General features: G+C 43.1%; 2 protein-coding genes and 10 non-coding genes across 12 annotated transcripts; all 12 read left to right on the top strand.

Moving 5' to 3' along the window:
• The first annotated feature begins 295 nt into the window (after window positions 1–295).
• trnah-gug (transfer RNA histidin (anticodon GUG)) lies at window positions 296–367 on the top strand. The gene has a single exon. It is a non-coding gene; the product is annotated as a tRNA-His (tRNA).
• Window positions 368–655: 288 nt separating this feature from the next.
• trnae-uuc (transfer RNA glutamic acid (anticodon UUC)) lies at window positions 656–727 on the top strand. The gene has a single exon. It is a non-coding gene; the product is annotated as a tRNA-Glu (tRNA).
• A 195-nt stretch (window positions 728–922) lies between these two features.
• trnar-acg (transfer RNA arginine (anticodon ACG)) lies at window positions 923–995 on the top strand. Its single transcript has one exon. It is a non-coding gene; the product is annotated as a tRNA-Arg (tRNA).
• A 95-nt stretch (window positions 996–1,090) lies between these two features.
• trnam-cau (transfer RNA methionine (anticodon CAU)) lies at window positions 1,091–1,163 on the top strand. Its single transcript has one exon. It is a non-coding gene; the product is annotated as a tRNA-Met (tRNA).
• A 737-nt stretch (window positions 1,164–1,900) lies between these two features.
• trnae-uuc (transfer RNA glutamic acid (anticodon UUC)) lies at window positions 1,901–1,972 on the top strand. The gene has a single exon. It is a non-coding gene; the product is annotated as a tRNA-Glu (tRNA).
• A 195-nt stretch (window positions 1,973–2,167) lies between these two features.
• trnar-acg (transfer RNA arginine (anticodon ACG)) lies at window positions 2,168–2,240 on the top strand. The gene has a single exon. It is a non-coding gene; the product is annotated as a tRNA-Arg (tRNA).
• A 95-nt stretch (window positions 2,241–2,335) lies between these two features.
• trnam-cau (transfer RNA methionine (anticodon CAU)) lies at window positions 2,336–2,408 on the top strand. The gene has a single exon. It is a non-coding gene; the product is annotated as a tRNA-Met (tRNA).
• Window positions 2,409–2,786: 378 nt separating this feature from the next.
• trnah-gug (transfer RNA histidin (anticodon GUG)) lies at window positions 2,787–2,858 on the top strand. Its single transcript has one exon. It is a non-coding gene; the product is annotated as a tRNA-His (tRNA).
• A 288-nt stretch (window positions 2,859–3,146) lies between these two features.
• Window positions 3,147–3,218, top strand: trnae-uuc (transfer RNA glutamic acid (anticodon UUC)). The gene has a single exon. It is a non-coding gene; the product is annotated as a tRNA-Glu (tRNA).
• A 195-nt stretch (window positions 3,219–3,413) lies between these two features.
• On the top strand, window positions 3,414–3,486 carry trnar-acg (transfer RNA arginine (anticodon ACG)). The gene has a single exon. It is a non-coding gene; the product is annotated as a tRNA-Arg (tRNA).
• Window positions 3,487–4,261: 775 nt separating this feature from the next.
• Window positions 4,262–7,827, top strand: LOC125787779 (uncharacterized). The gene is made up of 6 exons (XM_049472469.1): window positions 4,262–5,213; window positions 5,308–5,406; window positions 5,797–5,874; window positions 6,155–6,361; window positions 6,457–7,034; window positions 7,127–7,827. Exons 4-6 carry the CDS (start codon window positions 6,338–6,340, stop codon window positions 7,485–7,487), a joined length of 963 nt encoding a protein of 320 aa, XP_049328426.1. The 5' UTR covers window positions 4,262–5,213; window positions 5,308–5,406; window positions 5,797–5,874; window positions 6,155–6,337; the 3' UTR covers window positions 7,488–7,827.
• Window positions 7,828–10,044: 2,217 nt separating this feature from the next.
• On the top strand, window positions 10,045–11,716 carry LOC125787777 (uncharacterized). The gene is made up of 2 exons (XM_049472467.1): window positions 10,045–10,370; window positions 10,509–11,716. Exons 1-2 carry the CDS (start codon window positions 10,284–10,286, stop codon window positions 11,691–11,693), a joined length of 1,272 nt encoding a protein of 423 aa, XP_049328424.1. The 5' UTR covers window positions 10,045–10,283; the 3' UTR covers window positions 11,694–11,716.
• The last annotated feature ends 1,644 nt before the right edge of the window (window positions 11,717–13,360 follow it).

Genomic DNA, 13,360 nt, shown 5'->3' with positions numbered 1-13,360 from the left:
TTTAAGCACCAGTATCTACAATAAAGACTTATGTTCTCCTTGCACATACATGTGCAGTTAATCACAACATCTACGAACAGGGAAAACGAATCTGATTCCAGCTTTTACTTAACTTTGCAAGTACTTTAGAAAAAAGCCTACAGTGGATCATGTAACAGTAGGCTCTTGTTATGATCCGGTAAGTGTTGTTGCACATCTTTCCTCCGATGCATATATCCAGTCATGTGCCGTACAATCAGTTGACAAGCCTATTGCCTGGGAAGAGAGCAAGATCTTTGCTAGTGGATGGTGGGGTGCCGTGATCGTATAGTGGTTAGTACTCTGCGTTGTGGCCGCAGCAACCCCGGTTCGAATCCGGGTCACGGCAAGTCCTTTAAGCTTGCAGCAGGCTTTTCTTGCCTGTCTTTGGAATCATTTAAAGTAAAACAGGTGCATGTCTTGTTTTTTGGTAGTACTGCTTCAGCAAAGCGTTGTGCAACATGGCGTGAGGATGAGGCATGTGTCTGCTTGTCAGATTATTCTACCTTTCGTTCTCTGGATGCTTGAGAAAATTCTTACGGATGCAAACACTTAGGAAATTGTCCTGCCTGAGGGCCTATTTCTAAACTCAAGAGTCTAACGACATAATTTTCATTGTGCCTTTTTAACTTTGGAGTCCCATATGGTCTAGTTGTTAGGATTTCTGGTTTTCACCCAGGCGGCCCGGGTTCAACTCCCGGTATGGGAACCTTCTTGCTGGCTGAGGAAAGCAGAGTGATGCCTTAACATTTTGCTGGGTTTCAATGGCGATCCTGTTGGAACTTCTAATAGTGCAGCTTGGGTGTTGGGATCTTGCTTTACTTCAGAGCTAAGAGGCCCATTTTGGTGTGACATAGGCCTGAAATGTCCTCTTATCCACTTTGTCTGACAGTTTCTTGCCGGTGGGCCAGTGGCGCAATGGATAACGCGTCTGACTACGGATCAGAAGATTCTAGGTTCGACTCCTGGCTGGCTCGGCTCCTCTGCTTTTGTCGCTCCCCAACATTCGCTAAGATTACTTTGGTTCTTGCCATCCCCTGTGGTGCTGGCAGGTAACTAGCTGCATGCCTGAGCCTCGTTAGCGCAGTAGGTAGCGCGTCAGTCTCATAATCTGAAGGTCGTGAGTTCGATCCTCACACGGGGCATTGATCAATTTTAAATGAGAAACATGCTCGTAATATCCTAAGAGACTCACCTTGTTTTGTTTGGAGCATGGTAAGTGAAGGTGGTTAAGCACCAGTATCTACAATAAAGACTTATGTTCTCCTTGCACATATATGTGCAGTTAATCACAACATCTACGAACAGGGAAAACGAATCTGATTCCAGCTTTTACTTAACTTTGCAAGTACTTTAGAAAAAAGCCTACAGTGGATCATGTAACAGTAGGCTCTTGTTATGATCCGGTAAGTGTTGTTGCACATCTTTCCTCCGATGCATATATCCAGTCATGTGCCGTACAATCAGTTGACAAGCCTATTGCCTGGGAAGAGAGCAAGATCTTTGCTAGTGGATGGTGGGGTGCAGTGATCGTATAGTGGTTAGTACTTTGCGTTGTGGCCGCAGCAACCCCGGTTCGAATCCGGGTCACGGCAAGTCCTTTAAGCTTGCAGCAGGCTTTTCTTGCCTGTCTTTGGAATCATTTAAAGTAAAACAGGTGCATGTCTTGTTTTTCGGTAGTACTGCTTCAGCAAAGCGTTGTGCAACATGGCGTGAGGATGAGGCATGTGTCTGCTTGTCAGATTATTCTAAATTTCGTTTCTGGATGCTTGAGAAAATTCTTACGGATGCAAACACTTAGGAAATTGTCCTGCATGAGGGCCTATTTCTAAACTCAAGAGTCTAATGACATAATTTTCCTTGTGCCTTTTTAACCTTGGAGTCCCATATGGTCTAGCGGTTAGGATTCCTGGTTTTCACCCAGGCGGCCCGGGTTCAACTCCCGGTATGGGAAGCTTCTTGCTGGCTGAGGAAAGCAGAGTGATGCCATATCATTTTGCTGGGTTTCAATGGCGATCCTGTTGGAACTTCTAATAGTGCAGCTTGGGTGTTGGGATCTTGCTTTACTTCAGAGCTAAGAGGCCCATTTTGGTGTGACATAGACCTGAAATGTCCTCTTATCCACTTTGCCTGACAGTTTCTTGCTGGTGGGCCAGTGGCGCAATGGATAACGCGTCTGACTACGGATCAGAAGATTCTAGGTTCGACTCCTGGCTGGCTCGGCTCCTCTGCTTTTGTCGCTCCCCAACATTCGCTAAGATTACTTTGGTTCTTGCCATCCCCTGTGGTGCTGGCAGGTAACTAGCTGCATGCCTGAGCCTCGTTAGCGCAGTAGGTAGCGCGTCAGTCTCATAATCTGAAGGTCGTGAGTTCGATCCTCACACGGGGCATTGATCATTTTTAAATAAGAAACATGCTCGTAATATCCTAAGAGACTCACCTTGTTTTGTTTGGAGCATGGTAAGTGAAGGAGTTTAAGCACCAGTATCTACAATAAAGACTTATGTTCTCCTTGCACATACATGTGCAGTTAATCACAACATCTACGAACAGGGAAAACGAATCTGATTCCAGCTTTTACTTAACTTTGCAAGTACTTTAGAAAAAAGCCTACAGTGGATCATGTAACAGTAGGCTCTTGTTATGATCCGGTAAGTGTTGTTGCACATCTTTCCTCCGATGCATATATCCAGTCATGTGCCGTACAATCAGTTGACAAGCCTATTGCCTGGGAAGAGAGCAAGATCTTTGCTAGTGGATGGTGGGGTGCCGTGATCGTATAGTGGTTAGTACTCTGCGTTGTGGCCGCAGCAACCCCGGTTCGAATCCGGGTCACGGCAAGTCCTTTAAGCTTGCAGCAGGCTTTTCTTGCCTGTCTTTGGAATCATTTAAAGTAAAACAGGTGCATGTCTTGTTTTTTGGTAGTACTGCTTCAGCAAAGCGTTGTGCAACATGGCGTGAGGATGAGGCATGTGTCTGCTTGTCAGATTATTCTACCTTTCGTTCTCTGGATGCTTGAGAAAATTCTTACGGATGCAAACACTTAGGAAATTGTCCTGCCTGAGGGCCTATTTCTAAACTCAAGAGTCTAACGACATAATTTTCATTGTGCCTTTTTAACTTTGGAGTCCCATATGGTCTAGTTGTTAGGATTTCTGGTTTTCACCCAGGCGGCCCGGGTTCAACTCCCGGTATGGGAACCTTCTTGCTGGCTGAGGAAAGCAGAGTGATGCCTTAACATTTTGCTGGGTTTCAATGGCGATCCTGTTGGAACTTCTAATAGTGCAGCTTGGGTGTTGGGATCTTGCTTTACTTCAGAGCTAAGAGGCCCATTTTGGTGTGACATAGGCCTGAAATGTCCTCTTATCCACTTTGTCTGACAGTTTCTTGCAGGTGGGCCAGTGGCGCAATGGATAACGCGTCTGACTACGGATCAGAAGATTCTAGGTTCGACTCCTGGCTGGCTCGGCTCCTCTGCTTTTGTCGCTCCCCAACATTCGCTAAGATTACTTTGGTTCTTGCCATCCCCTGTGGTGCTGGCAGGTAACTAGCTGCATGCCTGAGCCTCGTTGGCGCTACCTGGAACACAAGCGCCGGCTTCCAGCACGCCAATCGTGTCACTGTTCTTCCAAAGCCGCTTCCATTTTTCTCCAATCAGCTCACGGCACAGTGTCCATTTCTTACCAATGAAATCTGCTCCTCAGATAACCCGTCCATTTCTTGCCAATCAAAAACCTTGGCGGGTCTCCATTTCTTGCCAATCAAATCGCAGCGATTGCCTGACGCTCTGTCCATTTTTAACCAATTAAATGTTTCTCCACCACTCCATTTCTGACCAATCAAAATCCATGCCGCCTCTCCTTTTCTTACCAATCACATCCCTTCAACAGTTATAGGTGAAAAAAATGATCTAACTATCTAGTTAGCTGTCTATCTTTTTTGAAAATAGTTTATTTAGCTAGCTAGCTCCGTTGGTAATATTGGAATAATATGGCATCTAAAAAAAAACACCGAGCGATGGGTGATGAGGAGTGGGTGGCCAGGCTAAAGACCTTCGCTGGTACGGGCGTTTGGCCCTCGGAGGCGGGGAACAGGCCAGCCCCGAGGCAAAAGAAATGGCATGAGCTCTATCAAAAGGCAAGCATTAAACACATAATAAATCAAGGCTGCGATGTAGGGATTTTTACGTGTTTAAGATAGTTTTGTAGTTTTATTTGTATAGACAGTCTGAACGGTTTATAGAAACGTGACAAAAGAGACTATTCTACCTATTTGTTTTTATTATTAAACACATTTTCTCAGTGTGTTAATTAATTTGTTATAAATTGTTGTAACAAAGTCATTTTGACGCATCAAACGCGTCTAATACCTATCATGCTTATTAAAATATTATTATTATATTCGTAAACATATCTAATATATACATATTAAGTTCTATTATATATTTAGATTTGCACTGGTTTCTCTAGAACACTGCTCTGAAGGACTCTGAACCATTTGATTATGCATAAACAGTGGAATCCCCCTATAGATTATTCAGTGAGTACCACGTGATTTTAGGTCACACAATATAGAATTAAATTAATGTGTTATACACTTAATGTGTTAATACATTTATACACTGACTGACCATTTCATTTACTATACTGTACATTATGACTAGAGCCCCATAAAGATGGTTATGGGACACATAAATTAAGATGCCAGTTAATACAGTTATACACTGACTGACCATTTCATTTACTGTACTGTACATTAATGACTAGAGCCCCATAAATATGGTTATGGGACACATAAATTAATGCCAGTTAATGCATGTGCCTCACACTTTTGTCCTGTTTGTGACTTTCCTGGCCCCTCAGTGTCTGCCTACAAGCTCACATAGTGTCAATCTACATGTATGTTGTTCTACAGTGGCTAATGAAATCACAAATCAAGTCCAGTAAGAGTATGAAGCCAGAATTCTACATTTTGTAATGATTTATTTAATTACGGCACATACACGTTTTGGTACATTACTGTCCTTTAACAATTGGTTTTAATGCTAGCTACATTACAGCACAATTAACAATGCAGTCAGTAAATTGTCCTATTGGAATTTCTTGCAGATAGAGAAGTGTCCAGCACAGCTCAAACAACAGACGTCAATTTTTGGGGGTCGTCAGAGCTGTGTGTGCGGGTACCACTGTGTAAAGGTGTGGAAATAGGTGGATATAATGAGCAGAAAAGCATGTATTATGTATTTAAGTGATTTTTAATGGTTGTACTTTTTTTAATGTATTTCTTTAGACCACTAGTGAACATACATCTACTGTGCCATGCACATCAAGACAACCTGTGTGTTCCAGCCCCTCTTTACCCACACTCACAGTTTCCCAGCGACAAATAGTGAGTGAAGTATTCCCTTCTTACTTTTTATGTTTGTTTTTTACCCTTAAAAAGGGTCTTCTTCAGTTTTTGGTAGACAAATTTTGCTGGAATTATTATTGAAAGAGCGTTCTTACTCAAACCAGTTTTAAGTACTCCCATGTGGTACAATACGATTTTCTTTTTCTGTTCCCAATTAGTGAAATTTCTACATTTCTACTAATTTCTACACATTAATTAATGTATTAATTAATGTAGTCAAATCTCTATCAGTGTAAAATTAAGAAAAACAATGGTCATTATATTTGTATGATCATTTGTATGATCAAATGTTTTTTGCTTTTTTAAAATTAAGATGTTTATATGATACCACTTGGACTAAATTGCTCTAATTTATTTTTCTTTCTTCAGTTTAAACCATCTCGTTTTGGTGGAAAGCATGTCGCTGCAGCAAAACCAGTGCTTAGTCAGGCCAGGCCTCCAACTAAGGTATGGTTTAGTGCATGGGCCACCACTCCGATCTGTAAAGGGCCAGTCAGGGTGTATGTTTTTATTTCAACCAAGCAATGACATGTCCTATATAACCAACTGTTTAAAGGCTGAGACTAGCCGATTAAGCAAGTAGTGCTGCTGGTAGTTTAGAAAGCATACCGGCCAAGATTGGAGAACACTGGTTTAGAGAATGTAAATGTTTGTTATATCATAGCATAATTTGAGCTGTCAGTATAATTCGCTATAAACTGTTGTTGATGTAAAATCTGTTCTCTAGGATCATGCCACTGACACTACTACAGCTGGCCCACCTGCATTCACCAGTCCTGCTGTTGCCAGGGCCACATCCACTGCCCTGCAGCAATCATGCAGTCCCAAGACTTACATCCAGACCACATCCCCTTTTTCCTTGCCTCCTTCTTTATCTACCTCTGCAAGGAGGAAGCCATCCACCTTGTCGATGTCTTCTGTGTCCACCGTTTCTGTAAGTTTCAGTGTCTAAATTAGGATGTGGTTTGTCTTTGTTGCCTTAATATATTTTTAATTATCCCTTTTTTAATGTGTGTATGTGTGAAACAGAGTGAATCCATTACCACCAGCTGTGCATCAGATGACTGCCCCAGTGTGGAAACCACTCTATCCAGTCTTCCCTCTGTTGTACCTGCTGTCCCACCTGTCCCTCAGACTCCTTCTCAATCTCCTGCTCTGTCATCTTCTGGTTTCAATGATTTCTGGTTGCCAGCAGAGATGAAGAAAAACATCCCTCTACAAGACCAGAAATGGATAGCATCCACATTGTGGGGGAATCAGAGACTTAGAAGTGGCCTGAAGCTATGGTATGAGCCACCTACACCAGCTCTGATTTACCATCAGGTGCCCACACCAGATCCCTTCTTCACCCATCGTCTTCTTGTGTGGATGCCATACCACCTGTGGAAGGTCAGGTTGCAGTGCCCAGACTGCGGCAAGCAGCTGACTGGTTGCGGAATCCATAAAAGAGTGCGACATGTCTTGGACATTGACAGATATTACCTGATGGTGACCGAGACTCTCCGTTGCAATTTTTGTAAAGTCACCCATCTGTCAACAAGCAAGACCGTCCTGGACCAACTGGATGTCCCTCACCGGTCAGAGTTCCGAATCATCCTCACACGAAAGTAAGTAGCACAGACTGTCAGTTACATTCTGAGCACAACTTTAAATTTACCTCAGACAAAATTCTACAATAGTTGTCTGTCTTGTTTTGCAGGTATGCTTGTGATATTAGGGTCATCCGTCTGATGAGAGAGAGGACATTGGGGAACAGCTGCAATCGTCTCCTAAAGCAGCTAAAAGAAAATCACAGTGAGGAGTGGTTGATTCGCCTTGCCAGATATTTTGGGGAGTGTGAATCTTTTGTAGCGCATCCCAGCCTTTTTCCTGTGGTTTTTCAAGAGCCCCCAGAGCCGATTGCTGTCCCCACAGAAAGATGGCTTCTTACAGTCTACGGAAAGGACATAATGAGTCGAGTCGACCACATCAAGGCTTCCATTACGTCCATTTTTGGATCCATCTTAAAAATGGACTCCACTAAAAAGGTATTAGATCATTACTGTGTAACATTTAGATAAAATTCCACTCAGGGTTTTTGTGTGTGAAATGCTCTGTTCTAAAGAAATGTGTGGAGTCAGAATTGTTCTTGGCTTTGCTGTTTGAAATTTTATTTGCTTCTAAAATTACCTCTATTTTATGATCAACACACAAAACACTTGTAGGTTTACTGGTGGTTTTGAATAGCAAATGAAATGGCTTTATTTGCACTGCAGATATAACCTCTCCTTTCTATCACCATATGTTAAATCAGTGAGATTCAGTAGGTTTCTCTACTAATTAACAATTCCCATTTAACAATGGCTGATTATTGATGCAATGCAATCTTATGTCCTATTGTTTTGTTAGATCACAAGGAAGCTTGCTGGTCCAGCCAAGGGGACAGCACAGTGGATGACCTCTGTCAGCAACGAGAGAGGTCAAATTCTCATCAGTGTGCTCACTGCGCAAGAGGGGCCAGGATTGGATGCAATGGTCAAAGGTCTCATCAAGAGATACTCCCAGGCAGCCATGGTGCCACCAAAGCTCTTGTATGTGGACTCTGGCTGCTGCAAGGACACAGGTGGGCAGACTAAACTGGAGGAGAGATTTAGCGGTTGGCCAGACCTCACTGTCAGACTGGACATCTACCATTTTATGAGGCGCCTGGCTGTCGGTTGTACCACTGACGCTCATCCTCTGTACCCCACGTTCATGGCCCGACTGTCCTCGTGCATTTTTGAATGGGACCCAAATGATGTTGCCTTGCTGCGCTTGGCAAAGAGGAAACAGCTTAAAAAAGAGGGTGTTCCTGGGGTGACCAGTGCAATGGTGGACAGGAACATCACAAAAGATGAGCTGGCCCAGTACTGCAGACGAAGGACACGGGGTGAGGAGACCACAATCCTCCTCATTCAAACACTCCTGCAGGAGCTGATGGGAGAGAAGGGCAGAGACCAAATGGGTGTCCCTTTGTTGGACAATGTCAGAATGGAGCACATATGGCGTGTGCAGCAGAGGCATGTAAAGTGCATTCAGGATGTACCAGGTGTACCACTGTACACTGACATAGGGAACACCACAGTGGAAGGCATTGTACTAACCAGGTACAGATGTGCAAGAGGCTCTACATCCCTGGAATCCTTCCACCTGCACCTCAACAGATTCATCCCAGGTGAGTTGTGGCAATATAATTAAAAGACATTTACTGTTAGCAAAGAACAAATTAGCATTGCGATGGTTAAACTGTTTGATTAAAATGTATGTGTATTTTTAAGGTACACAGGCCAACAGTCTCAACTTTCAGCTGTACCTGTTGGAGGGTCTTAACAGGTGGAATCATAACAGGAGTGTGGAGTCTGTGGCATCCAAACCTCCCTCTTTTCTATGTTATTCTGGGGACCTGCTTCACAGTGTGAACAACAGCTCTCTGAAAGTGCTTGGGCGGAGGTTTGTCCCATCCTTTCAGCCACCCACACAGTACACTGGTAAGTTATTCTGAACTTAAAACACTCCAAACTGTTTAATGTCAAAGTATTTATGTTACCCAGCTCAAGGTCCATTCTCTTAATTTAACATGTTATTGAGCTTGTTTTAAGTTATACTATTTGCAGAGTAACAACCCAACTTTATCTTATTTTACATCAACCATTCAAGATACATCAATGTTTGTACTATTTATTAAAGAGAAGTTCCATCAGAAATAAAAGTAGATTAGTTCAACAAGCAGTCCCAAATGTAAAATGCCAAATGTTATGTTTCAAGTCCAAGTAACTGAAGACAATGTGTATATATTTTTTTAAATATCCAAATCTTAACACAACTCTGGTTCCTGTGTATTTGTTCCTACAGGAGAATTAATTGGTATAGACTACTTGTATGAGCAGACTGGGCACTCTTTTCCAGAGATGGAGAAGGAAACTGAAGAGACAGATGAGTTATTAGAGGACATTGCCTTGGAGTATGAACACCTAGATGAGGGTTTTGATGAGCCTGTGTTTCCCATCCTGGATAACATTTTAGCTGATCCATTGGCTGCTACCATCACCATCCCAGCTGTGACCTCACCCTCCATTGGCCTTCTGCTTGTGCCACCATCAGAACAAACATCTGTGCTCTCACAGTATCCACCATCACCTCTGCTGCCTGCTACTCACATTTCTTCTCCCTCACCACACCAGTGTTCTGTACCACCTGTTGCTCCACTTACACAGTCCTCTGCCTCCTGCGTGGCTCCTCCTGCCCTCACACAGTCCTCTGCCTCCTGCGTGGCTCCTCCTGCCCTCACACAGTCCTCTGCCTCCTGCGTGGCGCCTCCTGCCCTCACACAGTCCTCTGCCTCCTGCGTGGCTCCTCCTGCCCTCACACAGTCCTCTGCCTCCTGCGTGGCTCCTCCTGCACTTATACAGTCCTCTGCCTCCTGCGTGGCTCCTCCTGCCCTCACACAGTCCTCTGCCTCCTGCGTGGCTCCTCCTGCCCTCACACAGTCCTCTGCCTCCTGCGTGGCTCCTCCTGCCCTCACACAGTCCTCTGCCTCCTGCGTGGCGCCTCCTGCCCTCACACAGTCCTCTGCCTCCTGCGTGGCTCCTCCTGCACTTATACAGTCCTCTGCCTCCTGCGTGGCTCCTCCTGCCCTCACACAGTCCTCTGCCTCCTGCGTGGCTCCTCCTGCCCTCACACAGTCCTCTGCCTCCTGCGTGGCTCCTCCTGCCCTCACACAGTCCTCTGCCTCCTGTGTGGCTCCTCCTGCCCTCACACAGTCCTCTGCCTCCTGCGTGGCTCCTCCTGCACTTATACAGTCCTCTGCCTCCTGCGTGGCTCCTGCTCCAGTTGCACAGATGTCAGCGTCCTTCATGCCCCTTGCTCCACTTGCGTCAGTCTCTGCCACCACCGATGCCACTACAGAGGAGCCTGTAGAGCAACTGGTAAGCAAACAGTTACTTCACACTGAGAAAATAAGCTATCAATTCTATAAAAATTGAGTAAGAAATATTTATTAATGTGGTTTGCATTTGCTCTTTCTCAACCATCACTAATCTTAATGGGTTTATTTGTTATTGCAGGCTGTAGATGACCATAACATACCTGGGATGGACCGTGTGGACAGCCTTGCTGAGTACCTAGTGGGTCTTCGCAGTGAAACAAGTCTGATAATAACCAACCAACAGGCTAGTACCATTATAGGCCTTTGGCAAAATTTGCTACCATATGACCAGCAGCGTGTAGCTTTTGCTGCTCGTTATCAGGACCGGCTCACCACAGGCAGGTTCAGGTCACCAAAGAAAAAAAGAGAGTTTACCCCTGGTGTGGAGAGCCTAAAACGCTGCATTCTGAGCTCCTCTGGTTCTCCTGCCCAGTGGCCAGACTGTTGCCGTCTGTTGGAAGCCATTTTTGTCAAGCTCTGTGGAATACACAGGAGCCCAAAAAAACAAGGGCAGGTGACTTTGTCAAGGTGGGCTTTGATTCTAAAAGACTACAGCAAAATCCGACAGCTTATCCTGGGTAATGGTGCTGTTATGCAAAGCACCACTCTTCAGCTAGTGGAAGTCAACTCAACCACCCTGAACCAATGGTACAACAAACGAGTCAAGAAACAGGATGTTCAGTTAGTGCTGCAAGGGATAAACCTGCCATCTTCTGTCCCTGTTGCCACTGAGCCTCTTCAGCCTGCAAATCTTCGCCCTGCTGTTGCTCCTCCACCACCAGGTGTTCAACATGTGTACCACTTGCCACAAAGCACAGTAGGGCAGGCAAAGTGTAAAAAACGAGCTGCATCAACAGATGACCACTTCTTACCACCTTCTGCACGTCAGAAGATGTGTGCTCAGAGGAAACTTTTTCCAAAGCCTTCAACTGTCCCGTCTTCTCAAACATTTTCTCTGCAAACCACTACAACTTTAAGTCAGCCAGCAGTGATATTTAAGCCTTCCCCTCCTTTGTCTTCCATTTTTACCATACCTGTATCCTTCCCTGTCTCGTCTGTGAGTACTGTTGCCCAGACAACAGCTACAACAGCTTCATCGGTTGCACCAACCCCATCCATGTGTACTACAAAGAAATCCACATCCAAGGCCAGGTTTAATAAAAGGAGAGTGGAGGCAAACTCCTGTCGCAAGTGTGGGCAGTTCAGAACTGAGACAACAGGGCACAGTCAGTATAAAGGGAAAATATATTGCCCTAATACAGAGACAATGTCTCGGGAAAAGTGGCTTGAGGAGACAAAAAAGAGAAAAGCTGACCATACCTAAACACTGTACATTTAACTGTATTTTGACCATACCTAAACACTGTACATTTAACTGTATTTAGTTTGTTTGTTTTTTTGTTGTTGTTGCTGACAATTTTTCTCTCCGTCATGTTATTTATAGAGTAAAATAAGCTGGACTCCTAACATTTTTTGTTAAATGTTTGATAATGTCTCTGTTGGTAAAAATAATTACACTTTTGAGTGTAAATTCAAATAAATTTCCTTTGAAATTCAGTTAGTTATTCAATTCTCTTGTTTGTAAAAAAAAACATATAATAAAAACCAACTGCAAGTATATAAAATGTTGTGGTATCTGTTATACTATATAAATATTGTAGTATACCTGTTATGCTATAAAGAATATTGTAGTATACCTTTTACACTATCTAAATTATTGTGGTATACCCCTTTATACTATATACAATATTGTGGTATACCTCTTATACTATGGAAAATATTAAGGTATACCTTTAAAATATATAAAATATTGTAGCATCTGTTTTACTATGTAAAATATTGTGGTATACCTGTTATACTATATAAAACGTGGTGTACCTGTTATACTATATACCACGCTGTGACATACCTGTTACACTATATAGAACACTGTGGTATACCTGTTAGACTATATACAACGCTGTGGTATACCTGTTACACTATATACAATACTGTGGTATATCTGTTACATACAACGCTGTGGTATCCCTGTTACACTATATACAACGCTGTGGTATACCTGTTACACTATATACAATGCTGTGGTATACCTGTTACACTATATACAACACTGTGGTATACCTTTTACACTATATAGAACATTGTGGTATACCTGTTTTACTAATTTATAATATAATAATTATATTATAAATTAATTAAATAATAAATTAACAGTAAATTAAGATTGGTGTATGGGAAAACATTTGTTTGAATGCCTTTAAAGTTTCAGTTAATTTTAGTTACATTTAAAATCTAAGCTGCTGTTCTTTGATAGCACACCGGGATTTGAACTTGCGACCTTTGTATCTGCCCCGATCTTCCCTTTAGCTCAGAAAATGACAATAATAATAAAAAAGAAACATATTCAACGAAATAAACACCGCAGTTTTTTTTAAAGAGGCAGAAACAATTCATTTTTCAGTTTTTGCTCGATGGTTAACTTTTCTTTTTCTCGCTTTCTTTCCTTTTCCCTTCTTCCTCCTTCTTCCCCCTTCTTCCCTCCATTTTTTCTTCTTCCCACTGGAAAGCAGACTATTGTTCCCCAGCTTTAGTGCAGTAGGTAGCGCGTCAGTCTCATAATCTGAAGGTCGTGAGATCGATCCTCACACGGGGCATTGATCAATTTTAAATGAGAAACATGCTCGTAATATCCTAAGAGACTCACCTTGTTTTGTTTGGAGCATGGTAAGTGAAGGTGGTTGAGCACCAGTATCTACAATAAAGACTTATGTTCTCCTTGCACATATATGTGCAGTTAATCACAACATCTACGAACAGGGAAAACGAATCTGATTCCAGCTTTTACTTAACTTTGCAAGTACTTTAGAAAAAAGCCTACAGTGGATCATGTAACAGTAGGCTCTTGTTATGATCCGGTAAGTGTTGTTGCACATCTTTCCTCCGATGCATATATCCAGTCATGTGCCGTACAATCAGTTGACAAGCCTATTG

The sequence above is a fragment of the Astyanax mexicanus genome, chromosome 25 (assembly GCF_023375975.1).
Source record: "Astyanax mexicanus isolate ESR-SI-001 chromosome 25, AstMex3_surface, whole genome shotgun sequence".
Taxonomy (NCBI): Eukaryota; Metazoa; Chordata; class Actinopteri; order Characiformes; family Acestrorhamphidae; genus Astyanax; species Astyanax mexicanus.
Note: the sequence above shows the minus strand (reverse complement) of the source record. Positions and strands in the feature narration are given on the sequence as shown.

What these genes read in the sequence shown, in the direction of transcription:
- LOC125787779 (XM_049472469.1), top strand. Translation starts at nt 6,338, where the DNA reads ATGTCTTCTGTGTCCACCGTTTCT. An exon ending in CTTCTGTGTCCACCGTTTCT is followed by an intron (nt 6,362 to 6,456) that starts GTAAGTTTCAGT and finishes TGTGTGAAACAG; the next exon opens with AGTGAATCCATTACCACCAG. An exon ending in CGAATCATCCTCACACGAAA is followed by an intron (nt 7,035 to 7,126) that starts GTAAGTAGCACA and finishes CTTGTTTTGCAG; the next exon opens with GTATGCTTGTGATATTAGGG.
- LOC125787777 (XM_049472467.1), top strand. Translation starts at nt 10,284, where the DNA reads ATGTCAGCGTCCTTCATGCCCCTTGCTCCACTTGCGTCAGTCTCTGCC. An exon ending in AGGAGCCTGTAGAGCAACTG is followed by an intron (nt 10,371 to 10,508) that starts GTAAGCAAACAG and finishes TTGTTATTGCAG; the next exon opens with GCTGTAGATGACCATAACAT.